Source organism: Leopardus geoffroyi, chromosome B4, assembly GCF_018350155.1.
Source record: "Leopardus geoffroyi isolate Oge1 chromosome B4, O.geoffroyi_Oge1_pat1.0, whole genome shotgun sequence".
NCBI classification, from domain to species: domain Eukaryota; kingdom Metazoa; phylum Chordata; class Mammalia; order Carnivora; family Felidae; genus Leopardus; species Leopardus geoffroyi.
The window spans coordinates 102023262-102050487 of record NC_059341.1 but is presented as its reverse complement, the minus strand read 5'-3'; the positions used below and the strand labels follow the sequence as shown (position 1 = coordinate 102050487).

The 27226-nt window shown below is 37.9% G+C and overlaps 1 protein-coding gene across 11 annotated transcripts in view; it reads right to left on the bottom strand.

The window, feature by feature from the left end:
* NAV3 (neuron navigator 3) overlaps positions 1 to 27226 on the bottom strand; it is an 832957-nt gene that overhangs the window by 170970 nt on the left and 634761 nt on the right. For all 11 annotated transcript variants that reach the window (XM_045463549.1, XM_045463554.1, XM_045463556.1 and 8 more), the window contains 2 exons: positions 25359 to 26385; positions 9243 to 9358 (listed from right to left, as the gene is read on the bottom strand). In XM_045463549.1, the coding sequence (XP_045319505.1) occupies positions 9243 to 9358; positions 25359 to 26385 (1143 nt within the window). The remainder of the gene's footprint in view (positions 1 to 9242; positions 9359 to 25358; positions 26386 to 27226) is intronic.

Genomic DNA, 27226 nt, shown 5'->3' with positions numbered 1-27226 from the left:
CTCCGACTCTGGAGAATGACAGACTAATTCTCTATAGCTGCAGGCAGCTGAAGCAGGCAGATCTGCCTTCTGAATGTTGGGATTTGTGCTGTAAAAGCACAAATCAAATTCAAGAGTGTAAAGGACCTAAAAAACGTAGCATGACACTCTCCACTGGCTGGCAGATAATGCTTTAAAGGGAAAGACTTCACCTCCTCTCTCAAGGGCTTATTATTCTGAAACTATTTGGTAAAATCCTACCACGACAATAAAAATCGAGATTTCTTTACAGAAAAAATAGCCAAGAAAATAACTCAAGAGGGTTCCCCCCCCGACACACACACAATATTTTCACTCAAAGCACAAAATTAAAAGTTGTTGGCCAAGTAAGTAGAATATAATGATGTGACAAAAAATATAAATATGGTTTTTGATACTGAGCATTTTCTCTGGTCTATTCTATTAACCTACTGTAGCATCATCAGCTCTTTATTTTTTGATATTTTAATAAAACAGAAAAGGTACAAGATAAATTTATTGTATTTATCTCACACTGCTTATGTATATATACGACACCAGCACCCTGAAATCTGATTTTAGGAAAACTTTTTTTAAGTTCATTTATTTAGAGAGAGAGAGAGAGAGAGAGAGAGATTAAGCACGAGCAAGTATGGTAGGGGCAGAGACAGAGGGAGAGAGAGAGAGACTCCCAAGCAGGCTCTACACTGTCAGCACAGAGCCCGATATAGGACTCGAACTCACCTTCTGTGAGCTCATGACCTGAGCTGAAACCTAGAGTCAAAGCCTTAACCACGTGAGTCACCCAGGTGCCCCAGGAAAACTTTTAAAACACTTATTAGGTGTAGTAGGGACCATGTGTACCATTTAGAGCCAAGGAGAAAAGTACTATCAATTTTCTTTTGAGGTTTTCTGCCCATAAACATTCCATATTAAAAGGAGGAAAATGGAGAAATATGTAGAAATAATTGTGCCATTCTAACTGTTACGTAAGTCCCTGTCATTTTCTGAACTAATTATCATCTAATTACTTCTGAGTCTATTTCATACCGCCTACCTCAACTATGGGAAACACCCCAATTTCTTAACTATAGAAATTAGCATTATAATGCACACTACCTACACCTTTACATATGATAATAATCTACTTTACGAAGTTAATTAATTCTTCTACCCAGGCTCAAGACAGATCATACATAAATCCTCCGTTTTACACACATATATAAAAGGGAATTTAAATGAAAATCACAATTATTTCCAAAAATTTTTTTTTGCAATGAAGCAAACACATAAACTTGTGATTGTGAATACTGATTCTCAATACACCTGTCTTTAAAAATAAATGTTTTGGAACACGTGGGTGGCTCAGTCGGTTAAACCCCCAACTTCAGCTCAGGTCATGGTCCCATGGCTTGAAGGCTCATGAGTTCAAGCCCCGCATCAGGGTCTGTGCTGACCGCTCAGAGCCTGGAGCCTGCTTCTGATTCTGTGTCTCCCTCCCTCTGCCCCTCCCCTGTTTGCACTCTGTCTCCCTCTCTCTCTCTCTCTCTTTCTCTCTCTCTCAAAAATAAATAAACATTAAAAAAATTTTTTATAAAATTTATAAATGTTTTTATAAAATGTGCTTAAATGAGGGTACAAATGTCAAATCACAGAAACTGATGATTATCCTTATAAAAACAATCATTTTACAAAGAGTTTTTTAAAAGATCAAAATGCCGCTCCCCTTTTGATTCCTAAGCAAAACATTTCTTTTTATTTGCAATTACTGTGACCTAGTGAATCACCAGGTTATAAGACTACAGTAAATATACTGATGTTACAATACTTCACTTCGTTTGACGTGTATTACACTAAAGCACCCATGTAGTATAAGACTTATGAAAGCCTTCTAGATTCACACACACACACACAAAGGGAATTCTTATGCTTTAGACATCAAAATATTGGAAGGCAATAATTATGTCCTCTTTATACAAAGGAGTTTGTGTACCAGTCAGTTTAGACTAGCTCAAACTTTCATGTTCAGAACTCTTGGAGGGCTCATTAAATTATTGCTTGCAGGGCCCCAGCCCCATCCTCACTCATTCAGCAGGTCTGAAAGGGGCTTGAAACTCTACATTTCTTACATATTTCCAGGTGATGCAGGTACTGTTGGCTCTGGGACTCCACTTTGTTAACTCCTAGGCTGATACTAGTGGTTTTCAACTGGTTCCCCCCTAGGGGACATTCAGCAACATCAGGAGACATTTTCTGTTGTCACAACTGGGGAGTGTGGTACTTCTGATACCTAGTAGGTAGAGGCCAATGATGTTTTTATACCCCCTACAATGACAGGACACCCCCTCCCCCCACAATAGAGAATTATGCAGATTACAATGTCACAAGTGCCAAGGTGGAGAAATTCTGGCTTAGACTAAGTTATGTTAAATTTACAAGTGCTCTCGAAATTCCAGTGGCTTACAAACCCAAAGATGCATTTTTGCTCACATTAATGTTCACTTTGTTGGCTGCAGCTCTGATTCAGGGACCCTATATACTAAGACCCATGCTAAAAGCACAATACCAGTCTTCAGACATGTTGATCTTATGACAGAGGAAAAAGACATGAGAGATCTTAGCACTGGCTCTTAAAGCTTCTGCTCAGGAACGGCCCATGTCATCTTTCCACTCGCATTTCATTGGTCAAATCAAATCACACGGGCCCTCCTGATTCAGTGGGTCAGGAAGTAAAATCCTCCAGTAGGGGTGAACCCAGGAAGGGGCTGGTAAGGAGGAGCTAGTTATTTTGAAGAAATAACCCTAACAGAAAACCTCAAAAGGGTACTTTTTTTGTTTGTCTAAAAACATTGTTGTCAACTCACAGCTACAGAAGTTTTTCCCCTGGAACGACATCAGTTTATCAGTTTACCCTGAACAACAATGGGGATCCCACTCATTGCTTCTCTAGAGGCAGCTATACCTGCTTGTTTCGGATGTGCATTCACATATGGGTATAATTATACTTATTTGTATTCACCCTTATAAATGTATGTTACATGAGGTGGAAGAAGCTTCAGTGCATAGGAGATGAATATCCACAATCAGTACTAAAACTCTCTGATTTTGCCAAGACTTAACATAAAGCATAGCTACTGTAATGTTCTAAAAAGGAATTTTTCTCAGTGTTTTAGTAAACATAATTGTAAAGTGACTATTTAAGTAAAAGACCTTAAGTGATTTAAATTACCTGAGCTTGATTTCTTAATTTTTACAAAAATTCAAGAAAAATGCGACTTAAGTGATCATTTACAAAGGTCTTAAACACCAGATATTGACCATTATTCAAGACAAAGTCTGGTAAGTCTGAAAAGAAAACACATGTAACCATTAACTTATCCTTCTGCTTCACTTAAATCCTTACGTCTAAAACGATTTCCTGAATTTGTCAAATTATTTTATTACTTTTTTACATATGGTATGCCAGCTTTGCTAATATTAAGTCAGCCTGGCATCTTTCAATGTTTTTCATTTGAATATAAATTCTAGATAAAGATTAAAAAGGGCATTAAACAAATGTTATACATGTTGGTAAAAAGCCTTATGTGTGTGTGCACGCATGCGCATACACACACACACACACACACACACACACACACACACACACACAAAAGGGCAAGTGTGAACCTATATAAAAAAAAAAAAAACTAAACTAAAATCTTTCCTGAATGATTCCCGTGGACTAAAAAATAAAGCTTCCTTTATGTTTGGCAGGATCTCTTGGCACTCAATGAATGGGATGGTCTCTGAGGCCAAACTCTTTTTGTCAATGAACGTAAGAATGAAACCCGAGCCAAAACAATAATATCTGAACCATCATTTTGGCTGGACTTACAGTATCAAGGCTGTGGCATGAATCTTAAAGGATAGGCTGGAAGCAAGAAGCTTGTTCACCTGTTGCCACAAATTATTTAATAACATTCCACCTGACTGTAATAATTAATGGGACCACCATTATTAGATTGGGTAAATATCATTAGGTTTTTTTCCCTTGAGAAAATGACAAATAATAGGACACTTGAATGATATATGTAAAAGACTTCGGAGGGATATAAGGTCTCCAAATTGTAAAAATCTCGAGTTTTCTTCAGTATGCCATTTTATTGTTATTCATTTCTGATACATTTCTTCACACCATAATTTAACTACATTTAACTTCCAGTACCATTTAATCACAAAGACAGTGTTTTATATAGCTTTATGTGAATTACTGTGTAGATCAAAGTGTAAACACCTAAGCTTCCTGACTTAGTGAATGTCTCTAGCAAACCTGCGTTTCAGTGTGAACCACTCAAGTTTGCTCCTTAACAGTATCACCAACCTTTATGTGTCATACATCTTGTAGGTAATGCAATAGGGATGTTTTTCACATTGTTTAAGCACAAACAGGGATTTTCCTTTCCCTTGCAGAAGAGTGCAGGGATGGAGGGAAGGATAGTATCAGGCATGGCTTGTTCACAGAGGCTCAGACATCCCCTACAATGACCTTGAGCTCATTCTTTTCTGTTCTAAGTTCCGTTTTCTCAATGTTTGTTTCACTTGAGGATGAAGGTAACTGCCAGCAGCTACCTGCTTCTTTTGATAGCTTTAGGTCTCGTGGATAAACAGTGTCTCTTTTCTAACAGTGTTAGGGAAAGTTCTGAGATTTATTCTCATTAGTTCTGACTAAACTGAATTGGGTCACATGTCCATTCCTGAAAGAGTTACTGTGGTCAAGGGAAAAGATTGTTTTGATTTGATCTGCTTGGGTCAATGTCACTTGAGCCACTTAGACAGTGATTGATTGATAGGGAAATGGTTTCCCCCACCAAAAAAGAAAAAAAAATATTAAGGTGCTATTATTAGCAGATGGGGTAAGGGAGGCTGGTCAGGCAAAAGTACACCAGGACATCAAGGTGTATTTATTGTGAAGCCAAAGGTTCTTAAGATACAGAGGTCTAACCAGCTTAAGATCCTTCCTAAAATACTACATGTAATTTTATATTTCTATTTTTGCATTTATTTTCAGGTTCCCTCAAATTGCATAGGCTTCAAAAATTCACAAAACCTGGATCTTATCCTGCCAAGACTAAATCCATCAGAGTTCTATACCATTAAGTCTACCTCCCTTGGAGAACAGAACAGAATTCTTCCCCAGGGAGGATGCCACACCAACCATTAGCAGTATGAATTCAACAACAGCAATAGCATTGATATTTTTTTTTTTTAATTTTTTTTTTTTAATTTTTTTTTTTCAACGTTTATTTATTTTCGGGACAGAGAGAGACAGAGCATGAACGGGGGAGGGTCAGAGAGAGAGGGAAGCACAGAATCGGAAACAGGCTCCAGGCTCTGAGCCATCAGCCCAGAGCCTGACGCGGGGCTCGAACTCACGGACCGCGAGATCGTGACCTGGCTGAAGTCGGACGCTTAACCGACTGCGCCACCCAGGCGCCCCTGATATTTTTTATATAGAAAACCAGCGAGTTACCAAGATTTCAGTCAACTGAGTGCCCAGTTTTACAATAAGAAACTAATGAAAATAATAAGGTAAGTAGAATTTCATTTTTCAAATTGTTTTTACTGAAGTTATTTCTTCCTGGAATATTATTTTAAGCCCTATATAACTCTTTACAGCTAATTTAGTTGTCCCTAGGCATCTAGTAATTTAATTATTTGTGGTGTTAAAGTTTAATTCTTACTCTTCTATAGGAGGACTCATGTCTTAGTCATGTTTGTCTTCCCAACCTTTGGAAAGACTGGCATGTATACGGAACCAGGTGAAGATTACTGAAAATATGGATGGATGAATGAAACTGTATTTTAGAACAATCCTGTGAGTTTATTAAGTATTACAGTCATCTCTCTCTCTCTCTCTCACACACACAAAGGAAACCAAGGAACAATTCAGCTAAATAATGACAGTGCAGGGGCCAAAATTATTTTCTCTACTTCCTAGAACATTTCATTTCCCCTAATTCATTTTGTCTTCAAAGGAATATTCTGTGGACTTGGCAATAATTTCCAGTGATTTTGTGGTCTATGGTTTCTCTAGCAGCCAGAATGTAGTAAGTGGCAACAACAGAAATCAGGAAGAGAAGAAAGAAGGAAAGGAGGGGTTAAGAGAAGTTGTTTTTTTGTTTTTCAAAAATTGAAACTGGAGAGATGTCATATCCTGAGGACTAAAGAGAACGATTTGGTGTAGAGGGAGCTCTTAAGGAGGTAGAAGAGGAAGTAATCCAAAAAAAGGTGATAAGAATGGGTATAAATGTTGTGTATAGGTAGATGTGATGGCAGGGTTGTATAAAATTCTTTTCTCTCTGCTTTAATTTTTTTTTTCAGTGAAATCAACATCAAGGTCATAAGTTAGAGGATGGGAGAGTTGGTATGGTAAATTTGAGAAGAAAAGGCATGAAATTATCATCTAAGAACTTGAGAGGGGTCTTAGATGAAAAAAAAAAGAGTGAATGGACTGGGGAAATACAGAATGATTGCTCGGCAGCAACAAATACTCATTTGAGGTTGGTGATCATAAATGTAAAGTGAATCACATCCACATGGGACATGTTTTTTTCTCCAGGTTCATTCACTTCTGGTACGGAACTGGTGGAGAGTTTAATGTAACCAGGTCTGTGATTTCATCAAATGAAGTGAGAGAGGAGGAACAGTAAAGAGTATATGCAAAAGTCAAATTGCATTCAGTTACCACAGGGATTCACTTGATTAAGTGGGGGAGGGTGGTAAGAAAGAATATGAAGAGTTTGGTGAGGGTCAGTAAAAAGCTGTAGGATCAATGAATTTAGAAATCCTAGCAGAACCAGTGGTAGAGTCATGGAACAAAAGGAAGACCACTGAAAAGCTAGGATTTAATCAGTAAGAATGGGGTACACAGAAGTGAACTGATAGAGAAGCCACAGATTCTGATGATGCTCAGCTCAAGGGTGTGCCAGTGAAAATAAGTAGCTCAGGAGGGATTAGAAGACAAGTTCATTGGAAGAAAGGCCAGGGGATGCTAATCATTCTCTCATCACTCGTCTACCGGTATACTCTCATCTGTGTTCTTCCAATTATAGTACTCAATTTTTACCCTACTAATCATAAATGAATATCATCTTTGTTCTGGGAAATCCCAAGCTTGCACTGAGATAAATTTTATTATTTTTATTATCATTTTAAACAAATGTTAACAGAAATGACACAATCAGGAAAGACTAATTTCACCATTTATGCTGTTTTCTTTTATTCCTATCTAAATCACAGACTTGAATCTATTATTCTATAGAAATAATTAATAAAAATGCAAAATAATATTATATCCTGTGATAAATCCATTAAATTATTATATTATGTTAAAGTCTACTTTATATTTCACTTTCAAGTGTTATATTTATTTTTTTAATATGTTCATTTACTTTGAGAGAGCGAGTGGGGAAGGCGCACACAAAAGGGAGAGAGAGCATCCTAAACAGGCTCCACACTCATTGCAGAGCCCCACACGAGGCTTGACACAGGGCTCAATCTCACGACCTTGAGATCATGACGTGAGCCTAAATCAAGAGTTGACACTCAACCGACTGAGCCACCCAGGTGCCCCCCACTTTCAAGTGTTATATTTAAAAACATCAGAACGTTAAATGGAAATATCAACTAAAAATGTGAAAGAAATGATCAAATGATGGACAGAGTAAGGAACTGGAGGAAAAATTCACATGTGGATTATTTATTTAAACAGATACTCAGTGATATATTAAATTCAAAGAAACGATGTTCCTTTGTGAAATTCCCATAAAACCTAAAATTCAAACTGTATAAAAGCATTTTATCCTACATATTTGAGCTCTGGTATTTCATAGGCATACTGATACATAACTGAAGACATTCATGAATAAAGAAATGTGTGAAGTATATGCATCTCCATGCCACACCAGGTTTTAAAAATATCTAGTCACAATACAGATATGCATCATCATTCTCATTATGAGACTATCTGGAGCTATGGGAAAGCCAAAACTTCCCCCAAGTACTTGAAAATTCTGTAAATACAATCCCAATAGCTATGTCTTAGCATTACCATATCTACCTCTACCCGGAACTGGCCCATTGCAATCTTCACACAAAACCTCTGATGCCTGATGATACCACTGATGATTCCAAAGGAACCCTCATAATGTTGTGTTGTCAACGGGATCAATATCTCCTAGTGGATATTGCAGGAATGGCTAATGCCTGCCACAGTGTTCAAATCTGCCAAAGAGCTTCTGCCAAAGAAGCTCTTTAACCCCCAAATTTGTAATATGTTTATTTTCATGAACTTCAGGACAATATTTTGAATCTTTCGAGCACTAGAGCAATTTTTTAAAAAATTAAATAGTTCTTTCATTTTTTTTTCTTCAGAAAATATAAAGGCTGACCAGAAACTTATTGGAATAAGAGAATACCTCTACTTCTATGAATTCTTACTCTTAGAATTAGAAAAACTATCCTCAAACTCTCTTTCCCCTTAGTATGTTTTTCTAAAAAATTCTTTAGTTGTTCATGAAGACAGATTTTTATATATAAGTATTAATTAATATATATTATATATATAATATATATAATCTAATTACACCAAAGGTCTTCCATATATGCCTACACTCATTTGGGTCCTATAAAAACACACTGGACTAAAGCAGAGAAGCTGGTTTTATATACTTACAAACCTAACAAATTGTATATATGTTTTTTCCTTACATTATTTATATGTAATGAAATATTTCCATAATTAGAATTTTTCCTAAATACACATTTGGAGCCATTGTGTAGGAATGTTCTAAATAGTAGAGAACTGAAGACAGAACAGGATGGGATTGGCCATGGAACATTTGTACTGACATCTGACCCTTAACATATTTTAAAATCTCCAAATATATTCAAGGGCTGTCTTATTAACAATGAAGCTTCCCCAGGTTTTCTATGATTATATTGAACTTGACTGAGGGCAACAATGACTTGAAGACCTCAGCCTCTAAAAGCCCTACCATTCTTCACAAAATTCTTCACAGAACAACAAAGAGATCACCCTGAGCAAAGTAGACAGATATCTAAGAATCTCTGATGCATAAGATGCACACAGTCCATTTATGCTTAAGAAAAAACAGTACGGCACAGATAGGACTTTTATTAAAAAGACTTATGGAGAGATTGCAAAAATTCTGAGGTCTGTCCTACCCATCAGTCAGGTCACTTACCAGATATCTCCTCTAGGCACTGCTTAGCAGTTTTATTATATGATACATCCATCTTAGTCGGACTGGTACAGGAGTCAGCAGATGGTAAAGAGGTGCCTTCGTTTTCTGAATGTGATCTGAAATTAACCAAAAAGACAGAAACAAATAGCAATTGCTGTCATCAGTGACTCAAAATTCCCTAGTACAAGCAGAAGTCAACGTTTCTATTGTTGTAGTACAAGCAGAAGTCAAGTTTTCTATTAAGGTAAGTAAGCACTTCCTTATGACGACGACATTCCTAAACTATCTGTAAGAGAAAATCCTTATTTTCATATACAACCCAAGTAGGAGTGAGATATTAAATCATATTTCTTAGCCTTTTCTACATTTGAAAGCCTGTAATTACCAACAGTTACATTTGGGGGGAAGCACAAAACTTGAAAAGATCCAACTTTTTCTGCAGTTTTAGATAAAGTCTGGCTAAATTGCACTCTTGTGAGAATAATGAATACAAATACTGAAAGCATCCCTATAGTTTTTTTTTTCATGAAAATTCTAGAAAATATATCCTAAAACAGAAAGTATAAGTAAAAAATTAATGTTGAATTTGTTCTGAGCCGTAAACATCGCTATAATGTCTTAATTTCAGAAAAGCCAAAGTCAATCAGAACCAAATTCTCATTATTAAAATTTCATCTACCTTATGTTTTATATTTGTGTGTGTATATGTGCGCGGCTATGTATTTGTGTGTGTGATTAACATGTAGAGAGTAGGTCTCATCAGATGAAAGTACACAACAGATGGACTGCATATATTTTGATATTCTAATCTTCATGCATTACTTCTTTTATGCACAAGCAAATGTTTTAAGAGGCATGATCTTTCCTGATGCAGCTTCAAAATCCACATATATTTGATCCAAACAACCACATCTTAAAAAAAAACAAAAACTAGAGGATGAACTAAGATACAGGAGGAGGCAACCTTGAAGTCCCATTTGTATTACTGGGTTTGGACCATGGTGAGTGACCACTAAATATTTCTCACTTTTAAAAACTATACAGAATATTCAAAATATGTGAAAGAGGAATTCAGTATGCTTTTTTTTTTCTGAATCAATTTCTTTAAAATTTATTTATTTATGTATTATTTATTTATTTTTGAGAGAGAGAATGTGCATCTATGCAAGCAGGGGGGAGGGGCGCAGCCAGAGGGAAACAGAGAATCCCAAACCAACTCTGCAGTGTCAACACACAGCCTGATTCAGGGCTGCAACTTAAGGACAGTGAGATTATGACCTGAGCCGAAAAAAAAAAAAAAAAAAAAAGTCAGACACTTAACCATGTGAGCTACCCAGGTACCCCTGAATCAAAGTTTAATTAATATGTTACTTTTATTCTAAGTCCTCATGTTGTTTGAGAGAAAATAAAGTGTAATCACTGATATCCACAATACTTTATATGAAATGACATATCCAGAAACTCTGAAAAGCTCATTAGGATTTTAAGAAATCGTGGAAAACATTATGCTATATGTATGGACTAATGTGTATATATAGGAATTAATACACAAAAGAAAGAGCTAAGTGAGAATTCATATAAATGGCCTCTGTTGATTTCTAGCAGACTGTCCTTATTTTATTCTAACTTGAAACTGAATATAAAAAGCATGGCAAAATTAAGAAAGAGGATATACCGTTCAAGTGAAAGGACATAACATAAAGGCCAGTAAAGACCTCAACGTTGCTAAAATCAACACCTTTTAGTCTTTACCTTCCTTGATGTCTTGGCAGCATTTAGAACAGCAGACCATCATTCCTTTCGTGAAGTCATCCTACCCTGGCTTCTATGACAAAAACTTTCCAGTTTGTTCCCCATTCTCTCTGGATGCCACTTTCCCCCTCTTTTGCTCTCTTTTACCCAATCATTAAATGTGGTTCTGGGTAGTGAAAGAAGGGGATACAGAGGGCAAAACTGTGGGTTCCTCAAAGCAGTATCTTAAGCTTTTTCCAGTTTTCATTGTAGTCTCTTTAGATGATCTCAAGCACATTCACTGTATTCATGATTACCTAGCTACACATGAATTCCATATTCTAGCTCTAACCCAGCACTTTCCACTGAATTCCAGATGTATAGCACAGCTATTCAATTGACATTACTTCTTAGTTGTCACAAAGATATCTCAAATCTATCATGTACAGAATTAAACTTGTAATCTTTTGTTGTAATCTAAACTTGTAATGTCCCTTGTTCATGGTATCCTGGATGAAACCTTTAGGGAAACTATAAGGTGGCTTTGTGTGGTCTGATCTCTGTCTGCCTCTCCAGTACCATCTTGCATGTGAGTCTTCTTATCTCTCGTCTCTGTGGTCACATGAATTTTCTACCCACTTCTCATAGCCCCCTGCCTCAACCGGGCTTTTACACTCCATTACTTTCCTTCTCTCTTCATCCAATTAAGTCTCTCCCTTCAGTTCAAGTAACTCTTAAAGAACCATCTCTAATTTTCAGGTAAAGTCCCAAATTGTAAGTAATTATCTACTCTCTGTATCTATCTTGACAGTACTTCGTACACTTCCAATGCAAAATCTAATTATTTGATCAATGTTTATCTCCCAAACTAGACTCCACTGCCCAAGTTTAAGCTTGCTGTTGTACCCCAACGCCTAGCCTTGGTCTTGCAATGTATTGCACTGAGAAAATATTAGATAAATAAATGAATAAATCTTATTAGCCATCATCATAAAATAGAGTACAGCATATGGAGGGAAGCATGGTATAATGGTATATGCAATGTAAAACTTGGGTCTCTAACTAGTTATTAACTCATGTGACCTTGCTAAGTTACTTAGCCTCCCTAAACCTCAGTTTGCTCATGTATGAAAGAAAAATATGTGCCTTCCAAAGTAATTTGAATTCAAGTGTTATTATTACTAATAATCGTAGTTCATTTCTTTTCTTCTCTGGCCTCCAGGTTCTCCTATATCCCCTGTCTTTTGATAGCCCCACCTTCCTCAATGCTAAAGCCCACTACAGTCGGTTCTTCTACTTGGGCTTATTTCTTGTGGGCCACTGCACCTCCCTGACCTGTTCCTTAGCCTGCTGTCCCTGAATGAAGGGTTAAAATCCGCTGAAGTTTTCTAAGGATATTTATTACTTGCTGAAGAGGTTTAAATGGAGAGTATGTAATGAGATTGGAGACCCCAGGGAAACTTTACTGGCTGTCTGCCAAGAAGCCTCAGAAAGGCAGGGTGCCTTGGTGAACTGGCTGTGAGCCAGGATTGGCCTATAGTCCTGCAGACTCAGTATTCATAGACTGATCTCTCAGAAGCTGAGTCACATGAAGTAGTTCACTTTGATGGCTGGCTATAGCCCAATGCCAATTGGTTCTTACGAGAACAAGATCAGTAGCTGTTACCGGAGCCTGAATGCATGTGATCATGCTAGTTACAAAGGTTCTAGAAAAATCTGTATCAAGTAAAAATGTATTTTGAATGTGTTTTGAGAGTAGAAATTCTGCTTTGCTCTGAATAAACAGATCTTAAAAAGTTGCTCAGGAGCTGACGGTAGCTATCTTCCTCAGCGTATGAGACTTGGTACTCAATCCCATCAGCTGTCTTCAGGCCCTATTATCTGAGGCTCTTATAAAAAGTATGCACACTACTAGGGGCACCTGGGTGGCTCAGTCAGTTGAGCGTCTGACTCTTGATTTTCGCTCAGGTCATGATCTCACAGTTCATGGAATTGAGCCCCATGTCAGGCTCTGTGCTGACAGTGAGGAGCCTGGCTGGGATTTTCTCCCTCCCTCCTTCTATGCCTTCCCTGCTCATGTGTGCTTGCTTTCTCTCAAAAATAAATAAATAAATAAATAAATAAATAAATAAATAAATAAATAAACAAACATATATTTTTAAGTATGCACACTTCTTTTTTTTTTTTTTTAATTTTTTTTTCAACGTTTATTTATTTTTGGGACAGAGAAAGACAGAGCATGAACGGGGGAGGGGCAGAGAGAAAGGGAGACACAGAATCGGAAACAGGCTCCAGGCTCTGAGCCATCAGCCCAGAGCCCGACGCGGGGCTCGAACTCACGGACCGCGAGATCGTGACCTGGCTGAAGTCGGACGCTTAACCGACTGCGCCACCCAGGCGCCCCAAGTATGCACACTTCTGACAGCTCAGTGATCTATTAGAACATTTCATTTTATTTTGGTTTTTAAAAATCTGTCAGTGTGTATTTCTGGCTGATTCCCGCTTTATTATCTTTTTTATTTTAATTTACAGGAGGTGATTTTTTTTTAATCCTATTTATTTTTGAGAGAGAGTGAGAGACATGGTGTGAGCAGGGGAGGAACAGAGAGAGAGGGAGACACAGAATCTGAAGTAGGCTCCAGACTCTGAGCTGTCAGCACAGAGCCCAATGAGGGGCTCAAATTCACGAACCATGAGATCATGACCTGAGCCAAAGTCGGACATTTAACCGACTGAGCCACCCAGGCGCCCCGACAGGATACAATCTTATTTACCTTATTTTCAAGTTCTTTGGTGTATTTTCCATGGTATTACCTATATTATCAACAATAGGGAAGCAGATTGATCAAGGAAAGGAACAGGGAAAGGGTTAAATTTTAAATAATTTATAAAAAGGACCTACAAGACATCTCGTTTCATATATGCATGTAAATGGATCTAGGTCTCTGGTCTACATATGTTACAAACCATCCATTTCTCCAGATTTCCACTCATTGTATTTTAGAGTGGATTCAAATTTTAACTCTAGTCTCCAGAGGGGCAATCACTGCTAACTGGTAAAGATTTAACTTTTATACAAATGATCAAAGAAGTTCAGTTAAATCTCTGAAGACTCCCAACATGTCCTCTCTTTTTGTGCATGTTTCACTCTGATAAAATAAAAGGGCTTGGGGTTGATTCATGAAACAATTTATGAAGACTTCAGAATCAATACTGTTCTCCAATCAAAGGGTTCATTTTGACAGACACAGTGAATAATGCAGTGGCATCATTCACTGTTCCTACATAAACTGATACTACATTTTCCTCATTCTGATTGGAAAAAGGAAAAAAAAAAGTGTCATGATGTTCCTGTAAAATATTTAAAAGACCTGAATTGTGCAGACTAATTACTGTGTATTTACAACATGGCCAACACGTTGCAAGTACCTACTGAAACTGTCAAATATAGCATTGCAAAAACACCATATTAGAGTATTAACAAGCCAGGCTCTCAGGGTTAGTATCTCTTACTAAGAGTGGTGGCGGTGAAAAATGTAGAGTTCACTGATGATTAACACAAAAGCGATTTCCTGTTTCTGTGCACTTACCATGTGCCAAATACTATGCCTGGTATTTTACTGATGGCATTTCACTTAAATGTCCCAACAATCCTATTGTTATGGAATGAATGTCTGTTTCCTCCCCCAAATCCTTACATTGAAAACTAATCTCCAATATGATGGTATTAGGAGGTGGAGGCTTTTTGGGCTGATTAGGTGTTGAGAGTGGAACGTTCATGCCTGGGATTAGTGTTGTTTTAAAAGAGACCCCAGAGAACTCCCTCACCCCTTCTGTCATGAGAGGGCAGAGTGAGAAAATGGTCATGTGTGAACCAGGAAGCAGGCTCTCACCAGACTTGGAAATTCCAGCACTTTGATTTTAGACTTCCCCACTTCCAGAACCACGAGAAATAAATGGTTGCTGTTTAAGCCACCAGGTCTATTTTTGTGACAGCAGCCTAAACAGATTAAGACACCTATAATATAGGTGCTGTACATAGATTCAGGCTTCTAGAGGTTTAATAATTTGCCTTATATAACAAGCTGGTAGATAGTTATCCCATATGTGACCCTGGCTACCTCTAAACACTGTTCTATTAACCACTACCCTCCAGTTTAACACCATTCAAATGCCTCTGGACACTATTTTAGTACACTTGGGGTCTCCTTAGCTGACAGATACTTCAGTCACTAAGTGAATAACACACAGTATTTGAAAATGACAATAGCTACTGATCTACCTTAAATATTAGTCTTTACTCTTTACTACCTTAAATTTGTACTCTTACAAAAAAAGAAGCTATTATATATACCACTCAAAGGACTTCAGCAGTAAGTCCTAGATACTATCAATTGGAAATTTCAAATATCATAAATATGAGTGTTTGCTCATTAATTTATATTAAAATATATCCTCCCCTGGATTCATCTTAATATGGATATAGTCACACATGTAAGCACAAATACAGCTGGGTTGAGACAGCAACATTAATAGTCTAATAGTTTGATTTATAAATCAAACAAGGGCAAAGAAAAGTAAATATCTTTCTAAAACCACCATGGTTTTGCTCTCTTCTTTCCTTCCTGTTGGGAAGGCAGACAGGTGACACCTAGGGCCAAGGACAGAAATGAGTCAGGAAGAAGAGTATTAAGCGTGGATGGGAAATTTGTTATTTCAGGATGGGTGGAGCAAATAAGAAGATATATGGAGAATAATGTGAGCCAAGTTTCTCAGTTAACAAAAGGAAATACAAGTATGGAAAGGAACTATGTATGTATGTGTGTGTGTATATACATACACATAAATTATGTATTATGTAATTGCATACATATCTATATATTGTCCTTAATTTATGAAGAGGTTACATTCCTATAAACCCATTGTAAGTTGAAAATATTGTATGTTGAAAAGGAATCTAATATACCTAACTGACCTACCATCATAGCTTAGCCTAGTCTACTTTAAATGCGTTCAAAACACGTGCATTAACCTACGGTTGGGCAAAACCATCTCATACAAAGCCTATTTTACAATAAAATGCTGAATACCTCATGTAATTTATTGCATACTGTACTTAAAATGAAAAGCAGAGCAGTCGTATGGAGACACAACGGTTGTCAACGCATTGGTTGCTGACTCTTGTGATTGCCGGCTGACTGAGCTGAGGCTCCGCCTGCTGACGGGCATCACGAGAGAGGACAGTGCTGCATATCACTAGCCCCGGCAAAAACCAAATTCAAAAGTATGGTTTCTGCTCAGTGTGTATTTGCTTTCACTCCATTTTAAGTGGAGGACTATCTGTCTGTGTGTATATATATCATAGATAGCTCACAGACACTGAGATAAATAATGATATAAGAGTGTGTGTGTGTGTGTGTGTGTGTGTGTGTGTGTGTACCTACATATATTTTACCATTTAGGAAACCAGGGAGCAGTGAGATCTTGGTTTCTAAATATCACTGTCTACAAAAAGAAACCAGGACTCCTTAGTAAAAGCTGCAGCCAAGAGATAGGGAGAGTACAAGATGAGCCTGAACACCTGGAGCTGAAAAGAAATAAAGTTCTCAAAGAATCATGGGGCAGAAGCCAGCTTGAAGGGGATCCCAGTAGTGAAACCTGAGAAAATTTAAGCATTAAAATAGTCATATCAATGGGTTAAATCCACTTAATACAATGGGAATCCATTAATCCATACAATTTGAAGAGAGGGGAAGAGGGGGAGGGAGAAGGAAAAGGCAAAGGAGAAGGGGCGTCTCTTAATAAAGAAACCCAAGGCAGAAATGTGGAAGGAATGATAGGATTAGAAGTCATTTGACCTCCACTCAACTAAAATATTAATTTATGGAAAAAAAATCTCAATGGATGCTGAATCCTAGAGGCAAAAGAAGATCCAGGAACAGAATTTTTACAAAGAGTCTCAAGATACCTTTCCACAAAAATACTCATTGAATACAAACGGGGAAAACTCTATAGAGTGAAAAACTATGGCAAAATTATCTTAATCGAGGGGTTAAATTTCACATCACCAAAATAGGAAGTATCAGTGTTGTTGCTATCTGATAGGATGCGATGGGAAGACCACAGCATCACTTCTGTGGCATTCTGAATAAAAATATATAATACACATCTAGTGATAAGCAAATATCAGACAAGCCCAAATTAAGAAACAGTCTACAAATGCTTGTTTTCACCACATCAGCAACATGCAAGTCAAGCAAAGATCAAAGAACTGCTCCAGATTGAGGGAAAATAGGCAGAAATGCCAACTTGGTGCAACAGTCATCCTGAATTGGTCAAAGGGTATCTCTGGGACAATCAGTGAAACTTGAAAAAGTCTCTGGCTGCCGTGAGTGAAGTATGTATGGGAGTTCTTTGTACTATTCTTGCAAATTTTCTGTAAGCTTAACATTTTTCCAAGAGCAAATAAAATATAGAAAGAAGAAACAGCAGTGGTTTGATTGGGCAATCTGGCAGCAAACCTCGTAAGCCAACTACAGAAGGTATTTGATGAAGCTTCTCCGCTGAGAGAATGCCAGCTCCTAGCACTATCCCACACAACAGGCCCTCTTCTAGTGGTGTCTCTATATTCCATCTTAAAAATACTGCTGTGCGAAGGAGTTTAAACTGCTACCCGATGCACATATATATCTCAAACCTAGCAAAAGACAAGCTCTCAAGGCCGGCATTCAATAAGCTGCACTTTGTACTGATGACCAATTATGCCCAGTTCACATAAAACCACAATTGCAGCATAATCTGTAATAGTAGCTGCAGGGCTTACAAAAGCTTTTTCTGCATGATGGTTATCTGCTCTCCATTTCAATCTTGGTATACTCACAGCTCCTCCTACTCAGTTTACTGGTTCAACAAATTAGCCAAACTTAAAACCATGTGCGTAAGCATTTTCAAAATTAACGTTTTGCATTCTTTACCTTTCAGAACATAGTATATTCAAGTGTCAGTTTTTCTTGTCACTTCCTAGGCAAATCTGAACTCTCACAAAAACTGGCTACAACAAAAATGTCTCCTGAGAACCCATGATGCTGTCGTATAAGATACATTTTGTGAAGAAAAAAAAAAAAAAAAAAACGAAACCTCTACATTCAGACTTTACTGACCTAATTTTACAATTCAAGTGTGTATAGAGGGTCTCCTCCTATATTTAATTCATAGGTTTAAGATGCATGATGGTTTTCTTCTCTGTATAACAGTGTCTTGCCTTATCTATGTGTTGGGTTCTTTCTGCGTGAGTGCGTGTGTGTGTGTGTGCACAAATGTGCATGCAAGTGCAAACGACCCCCACTCCTGATTCTACTCCCTTTGCCTTAAGATGTTTGCTTTATATCCAATGCACTGTTTTCTTGGCATTTACTACAAGTGGTCAGAAAATAAGGAAAAGAAGGTGGACCTTAAAATAGCAAGTTAAGAATCTGGTTAATAGCTCTTTTGAAAATTATTGGGGGCTGCTAAAAAGACTGAGGTTTGGGAAAAATGTACAGGTCTCTCTTTTCTCTTTAATTGACTATTTACTTCACTATTTGACTTATGTCTTTACCATCACGAGGAATTATAGCTCTAAAGTGATGAATACACAAGCTATGTAAGAAAAATGACATGTAGGTAGAGGGGAGGCATTTTTTTAAAATAGAGCAAAGGTAGTAACTTTTGAACTCCAGGTGAGGAAAACAAGTTTGAAGAAGATGGCATATAGTCAAACCAAGAAAGAATACCAAGAAAGAACAAGAAGAATGAAAAGCTTCTTTTCTGAACGACGCTCTTCTTTCCCTTTCCTTTCCTCCTGTAATTGGGACCTCTAATTCAAATCTTAACAAAGCTACCTCTGAAAAGTCAGGAAATTTCTCCCTCATATAGCCATTGAGCATTTTAACCTATGCTGTTGTCTTCCATTAACAATCTAACTTACACAGTGAAGACACAGCAATTTTCATAATCATGCTTCACACACTTGTGCTCTCTCTCTCTCGCACACACACACACACACACACACACACACACACACACACAAGTCTAAGGGCCTGATATTCAATAATTTCTGTTACAATTAGGCTCCAATCAACCTTCATTTTCCAGGAAATCTATTTTACTTGCTGACTGCCCTACACATCTGGTATTCATCCTGTTTATACGGTTCCTTCAGTGTTGCAATTCCTTCCTTGTCCCCCTCATTTCGGCATGCCTAAATCCCACTTATCTTTCAGAACCCAGTTCAAGTGCCACTTTCTCTGATTCCGACACCTAGCAGTAATTTTCCATGTTTTGAAGTCTCAATGTACCAAATCCGGTTCGCTGTTGGAGAGCTTTAGACATCTCGCTTCATTTTGTAGTGATCTTTGAATCAGTCTCTTGCCTACTATACTGTGGACAACAGAAAGAAAATGACATTTGGGATGTGTCATGTTTCACTCTATCCTCATGTTTTATACATAATAGATTTTAGTAGGGAATTACTGGAAGAAGAACAAAATAAGTGAATGAATGTCCTGAAGAGAAGAAATTTCATTCTTTAAATATTTTAAAGCTGTTTATATTTCAGTTAAACCATCTAGCTCATTTATAGGAGGTAAGAGATTTCAGAAGTTTCTCTGTTTCATTATACATTGCTGCTAATTGTTCTATTCATCTATAGCAGGTGAGTCTAAACCATGTTGATGGTGTTTCATTCAACAATTTCACATGGTGCCCATGGTAGGTAGGTTCTGTTCTGGGCATTACACTACTAAATAAAAAATATAAGAGCTGGTATCAATGAGCTTGTTATTTATATAGCTGGAAGTGGCTGAATTTTTTTTTTGAGAGAGGGAGCAAGTGAGCGAGGGGCAGAGAGGGAGAAAAAGAGAAGGGGGGATCACCTGAAGCAGGGCTCTTGCTCATTGGAAGTGGGGCTCGAGCTCATCCCATGCAGGACTCGAACTCACAAACCGTGACCTGAGCCGAAGTCAGATGCTTAACTGAATGAGCCAACCAGGTGCCATGAAATCATACTTATTAATAAGTTATCAAAATAATAGCAGGGGTGCCTGGGTGGCTCAGTTGGTTAAGCGTCCAACTCTTGTTTTCGGTCAGGTCATGATCTCAGTGTTCGTGAGATCGAGCCCCACATTGGGCTCTGTGCTGACAGCATGGAGCCTGCTTGGGATGGTCTCTCTCCCTCTCCCTCCCCCTCTCCCCTGCTTGAGTGTGCTCTCTCTCTCTCTCTCTCACTCTCTCTCACTCTCTCAAAATAAATATTTAAAAAATAATAGCAGATAATAATAAACTTTATGAATAAAATATAAGAAGATGATGTCATAGAATTCTGGCTAAAGGCATACTGAATGTTTCTTTGGATTAGATGGCTGGAGATAGCTTGTGTGAAGAGGTAGCATGTAAGCAGAGATCTGATGAGAAGTAGCCTGCTTTGCTCTGGAAGAGGATTGTCACAGGTAGAGAGATCATCTATGACAAAGGCACCAAAGCAGAATAGGTTAGTTTGTTGAGAAACAGAACGAAGGCAGGGGTTTAGTGCCCTACAGGAGAAATGGTATGAGTGTGCCTGTGGGTTAGATAGAGGGTCAGATTATGTAGGGACTTGTAGGTCTTGGCAAGGTGTCTGGGTTTCATTGTTTTCAAGTGTAGTGAAAATCCAATAGATTGTCTCATAAATTGGAATGACATATATAACGTACACTTTTAGGAGGTTAGAGCCCCTGCTGTGTGAAGAATGCTGTTGGAAAGGGCCAGAAGTGGAATCTGGAAGACTCACTGGAAACTAGGTAAGTACTGGTGGTGACATGACTTGGACCAGGAGAGGGGGGTGGAAATGGAAAGAAATGCCTGATTGAGGGTATGTTTTGGGGGGGAAGAGCCGATAGGGCTAACTGAAAATAAGATGTGCAGGGAGAGAGTGATTGAAAATCAAGAGTAAAATATGGATTCTTTCCAAATTTTCTTCTGAATTTTCCACTCAATAATCCCACATCCCAAACCTCTACTCTTTTCTACATTATTTCTTGTATATACTTCCATAACAGCAATGATTTTTAATTTTTATTATATTTTATCATTATGTCCAATAGACTGAACTCCCTGAGGGCAAGGCAACGTCTTTTTTTTAATATATATATGTAATTTATTGTCAAATTGGTTTCCATACAACACCCAGTGCTCATTCCAACAGATGCCCTCCTCAATGCCCATCAGTCAATTTCCCCTCTCCCCCACCCCCTATCAACCCTCAGTTTGTTCTCAATATTTAAGAGTTTCTTATGGTTTGACTCCTTCCCTCACTGGAACTCAAAGTATTTTAAAAAAAATCTTTGTAGTTCTTAATACATAGTATTTGCAAAATGAATGATGAGTACATAAATGAAAACGTATTTGGTGTTTTCCCTTTACCTAAACAATGGCAACCTGTCATTCTACCACTTATTATTTTTCGTTACATTTATTTATTTTTTGAGAGAGAGAGAAAGAGAGAGAGCAAGGGAGGGGCAGAGAGAGGGGAGACAGAAGATCTGAAGTGGGCTCTGTGCTGACAGCAGAGAGCCTGATGCAGGGCTTGAACTCACTCACTGTGAGATCATGACCTGAGCCAAAGTTGGAGGTTTAACCGACTGAGCCACCCAGGCACCCATATTTCTCTTCTTTTTTTTTCTTTTTCTTTTTCTTTTTCTTTTTCTTTTTCTTTTTCTTTTTCTTTTTCTTTTTCTTTCTTCCTTCCTTCCTTCCTTCCTTCCTTCCTTCCTTCCTTTCTTTCTTTTTATATATATATAGAGAGAGCGCACATGAGCAGTAGAGGGAGAGAGAGAATCTTAAGCAAAGTCCACATCCAGCACAAAGCCTGATGTGGGAATCGATGTCACAACCCTGAGATCATGACCTGAGCCAAAATTAGGAGTGGGATGCTTAACTGACTGAGCCACCCAGGCGCCTCATCATTCTACCAAATCTTAAATATCTCTGGTCGCCACCTTAATACAATGGCAGTCTATTCCATTCAAATAGGTTTAAATATTGGGAACTTTTTATTTTAAATTAAAACATTCTTTCTTAAAATTTTCCACTTTTGATTTCAGCTATATCCACTCATTAAATGGATAAAGATATACTAACTTGAAAACTACTTTTATCACGCTATAGAGATAAATGAGTCACAAAAACTTAATTTAGAACATGCTTGCATTGTATAGGAAGTAGGACTAATATGAAATCCATTAACTTCCAGAACTCAACATTATATTTATAGAACTCTGACATTCAATTTGTAACAAAGAGTACTATGAAGCATATATTAGAGTTCCAGAAGTAATAATAGCCTAGCATGACCTAGAATCAGGGTGAAGAAAGGAGAAAAACATCACCCTCAGCCATAAATCTTCCCATTTTATAGAAGTTATTAAATTATCTTTAAATATCAAAACTATATACATTATACACATACACACACACACACAACTTGAAAGCAATTTGGCACTTCCTGTCATGAATGGGTTCTGATTAAGAATTCTGCGATCTGTGATGGACATTTTTTGGCCAGAATCTTTCTAATAACTATTTCTTGCAGGAAGAACTGGTGAACAAAGAAGGGGATACTATTAGTCCAAGCACATTTGAGTTCAAAGGCAAACCCCGACCAGCCCTGTGACTTTAAATGGCAATTACTATTCTGATTTGAAATCTCTGATTCTTCATCTTTGTGAAACGGAGATAACATTTTTCCTCATTTGTTGATGATAAAGTTTAAATGAGAAAATGAACATAAATCTTGTGAAATACAGACTTGTACTAAGTACTCAAGAACATTATAAAATAGTCAATTATGCCTGAAATCAAACAATTGGCAATCCAGAAAAGTCAGGCATTTTGCAGGAAGAATTCTTACATGGGGCTGGAACAACAGAGTCAAAAGTAAATCAAGGGTTACCTAATCCAAACAACATGATTCTGTAATATAAATATCTTTCACTGACAGTTAAAAGGCTTAAATATTGATTGATCTACCTTGAGGGGATTTACATTATCATTTAAAAATTATTCTGAATTTATAAGAGACCTCCAGCAACTATTGCCTCATACGCAGACTATGACGTGAAATTTTCTAATCAGATGGTTTTATTTTCAACTACCTTATATTATTCATAATAATACCACTAATTGGTGATGTTTATAAGCCATTTACTCTGAATCTGGATCTGAGCTAAAATCTTTACATGAGGTTGCCTTATTTCATCTTTAAAACACCCCGAGCGGACATTTTTACCCACCATACTTCACAGGATTATACACTGAAATTTGGAGAAGACTGTTCACTATGTGGCGGGAACTATCCTAAGCCTTGGATAAATATCAACTCATTTCATCTTCAAAATAGCCTTAGGAGGCAGCTTCTCTTATTATCAGCCCCATTTTACAGATTAGGAAATCAAGGCTCGGAGTCTTTAAATACATTACCCAATGTCACATGGCTAACAAAGGACATTGTCAAGATTTCAACCCAGCCAACTTGGCTCCTGGGGTCATCTACTCACCAACACAAGATGTTGTTTCTGAACAGTGGTAGAACAGGCAGAATTCATAGCCCATACTCTTAGCTACTTGGCTGTATTACCTCAGTTTTATCATCTCCATTTTAAAAGGGGCAAACAGAAACTAAGAGGTAGGAGAATGTGGCAAGGTCACACAACTGATCCATACTTAAACCCCCACGCTGTGCTGCTTCCTCTTTTTAATAGCAAGAGTTGCATTTTTCAAATGGAAACGACCAAATCTGTGTCCACTGGATACTTTATGATAAACAAACAAACAAACAAACAAACAAAAAAGCCTGTTGCCACTTCTAAAAACATGCTTGCTAACCTGGCAGGCACAATCTTTCTGCTTAGATTTACGCTTTCCTGTGAAATTCATTTGTGGTGATTTGAGATGACTGATGCTTCTACAGAATATATTTGAGATGCACATGTGTGCTGAGTGTGACATACTTAACACTTGATAATTTTTCTCACATATGTGAAATGTGGATTATGATTTTGACATCTTCAATTCTCATTTGTCACACAGGGACTCTGGAGTTAGAGCTGAGTCCCATCTGATCCAAATACAAAGGTTTTAAATGAATTACTGCTCCTAAAGGCAGAAAAGCAGACTTGAAAAAGAAGCTGAGATATAGTAATTTTAAATTTGCTTCGCCGAGTATATAAAGCACCAGAAAAGCACTCAGGTTTCTCACTGAAGGAAAACAAACCCTCATAATTACTTTCTTTACATAAAAAAAACCCCATACATTTAATAAATTTAATACATTATTAAGCTATATAATATTGACCCTGACTTAATTATAGCAGGTACTGCCTCCTATTCAGAAAACATCTTTCCTGTTATTGAACTGCCAACTTGCCAAAAGGGCAGACGTTATCCCTCCCTAAGCATCTCCTCGCAGAAAAGACCATGAATAAAAATGGAGGCAAAGCAGTGACTGACATATTTCTAATTGATTAAGACAATCCACACAATAGGCAAAATATGCCATTTTTATAACTGTATAGAATATTTTAAGATATAGCACATGTTGGCATATTTTAATACACATAAGTACAATGCAAGAACAAATTAATAAAGCACGAATATAATAATTATATAGATCATTATGTGTGCCTAGAAACTAACGCTTAGCCAGAGAAAAGTAATATAAATTGTATGCTGGAAAACCAATATCTTATAAACAATATTCAACAAACACTTACAATGTTCCAGAATATATAGCAAACATAGGAATTTTCCCTATTACTCTTCTCCGCACTTTAAGGTAGATACTGTCATTCCTATTTGACGGTTGAAGAAAATGAGACGAAGAGTCGTAAAGTCACAAAGCTGGTGCGGGCCAGAGCAGGACATTAATGCCACGTGTGTCTGACTCTAGAGTCTGCCCCTTTAGGCATTTGGGTGTACTTGCTCCCAAGGGTGAAAAGAAAACTATCTGTAAACGTTATAAAACTGAGAATTGTTTTAAAAGACCGATAATAAAAATGGTAACAGACACAGGGAAAAGTCATGGCATCTGGGTTTCATTTCACCTTTGAGAACAAGTAAGTTAACTTCCTAAAGCCTCAAGTTCTTGAAAAGAGGAGACAAGAGGGCAGAAGAAGGGAAGAGGAAGCGGAATAGGACTAGAGAATACGGGTTATGTTTTTCTTAAAAGATGAAATTCGAGGCCTTTATCTTCAGGATGAAACATTGTTCCAAAATGACCACCGCAAAACACAATGCTAGTAACCGTGTTTCTTACACTGTGAGCATGAAGGCCTGCAGGAGATGACAGCTGTGGACCAACAGGGGCCACCTTACCTGTAAATGAATGGAGCCACCGTGGCAGTGTTGGGGTGGCTGTGTTGCTGCTGCTGAGGCAGGTGGACGGCACCGTTCCCCGCAGTCTGCCCACTGCCTTGTGCCCCTAGCACGGCACAGGAACCGGCATGAGAAGCTTGGCCGGCTTCCCTTCCTTCCAAAGGAGCAGGGCAATTGGATGTGCTTGCTTTTTCAGTGGTAACGGGCTTAGGTAAGGACTGGGAAGGGCTTCCCTTGGTAGTCCTGAATTTTTCTGACTCTTTGCTCACGGCACTGCCAGATGAAATGGTTTGCTTTGCTGTTGGCACCTTCGAGCCCGGTTTGGGAATGCCGCTGGAAGAGGGGATTAAGCTTTCTTTCTTGGCTGCTGTCGTCTTGCTACCCTTTGGGATCAAGCTTGCGATTTTAGAGGTCTTTTTTGGAGCCGTCTCTGTCACCTGATCCTTCTCGTCCTTGACTGGTTTTTCAGTGCAAACTTTATTTTTGTCCCTGTTCTTTTCCTCTTTTTCCTTTGGCTGTAGCAAAGACTTTTTATTGCTGAGGTTTTTGCTTCCAGCTTTTGGAGGAGCTAATTTAGGTGACACTTTGGGGCTGCTGTTGGTTGAGCCACCGCTATTCAGACCACTGCTAAAACCTTCCATTTCACCAGATTCAGAAAAGGCATCGTCATCCTTCCCGCCATCACTGGGTCCTGAACTGGGAGACTGTGGGGGCCGTAAAGCAGTCCGGGCATTGACCAGCTTGAATTTTTCAAGCATGGATTTCTGTCCCGAGGGAGCTGTTTTGGCCCCTTCTGACCCAGGCGGCTTCAGTCTGTCTGCAGAGGGTGTGGGAGAGGTGGCTGGGCTTGGCTGCTTCACGGTCAGCATGGTGGAGGTGGCGCTGTGCTTGACATTCATGGACTTGCTGCGCCAGGGTTTGCTGGCACTTGGGGAAGGGATGGCGGAGGCAGGCGGCTGCCCAGCAGTGCCAGGGGGCTGTGTGTTTCCATTTACACCTGAAGATGGTTGAGGTCCTTTGGAGGAATCTGGACGTGAAGAAAAAAATGATCAAGAAAAGGCTGATGACTTTCGATCGTTTATTTCACACCACAGAGTACTGCTAACGACAGACACAGGAAAGGATCTCTCCTGTAAGCAGAAAAGAGACATGCTATGGGGCATCGATCACTCTTGTGCTATGGTTGTCTTTGTACCACGTATCACAGATTCAGGATCTGAGAGCCACTGGTTTTAGAAAACAATTATTTTCCCTTCTAAAATTTTTCTAACCCAAAGGAACTTCGCTAGTCATACACATCCAAAGAGAAAACACTATCCTTTCCTTAAGCAGTTCTTTGCATTTCTCCCAATTATTGCTGTAGTTCATAGCAGTAAATTGATACTCCACATAGTTTTATAAAATAAGTTGTATGATAAGTGTTGAGAAATTACTTTAACCTACAGGAGACTAGCTTTTTGTCATCTGATTAAATGTGCTTATGAATCATGATTTAGCTCTCAGTATTGTTTGTTTTAATCTGAATTAAAAAACAAAGCATGAAATCTATGCTTATATGGGTCAGATAATGTACTGTTACGTATATACACACACATTATATATAACATATACAAATATACATCATATGTAACATAAAATATATGTTATATATTACATATATTACATACCACACATATTACATATAATTTAATAGGTACTTAGATATATTACATATAATATATATTACATAAAACATATGTTATATATGCAACATAAATTACATATATACTATATAACAACCCCATAAGGTATGTATTGATATTATTCCTGTTTCACAAATAAAAAACTCGTAACTTGTTCAAAGTCACTCATCCTGGATTTGAACACAA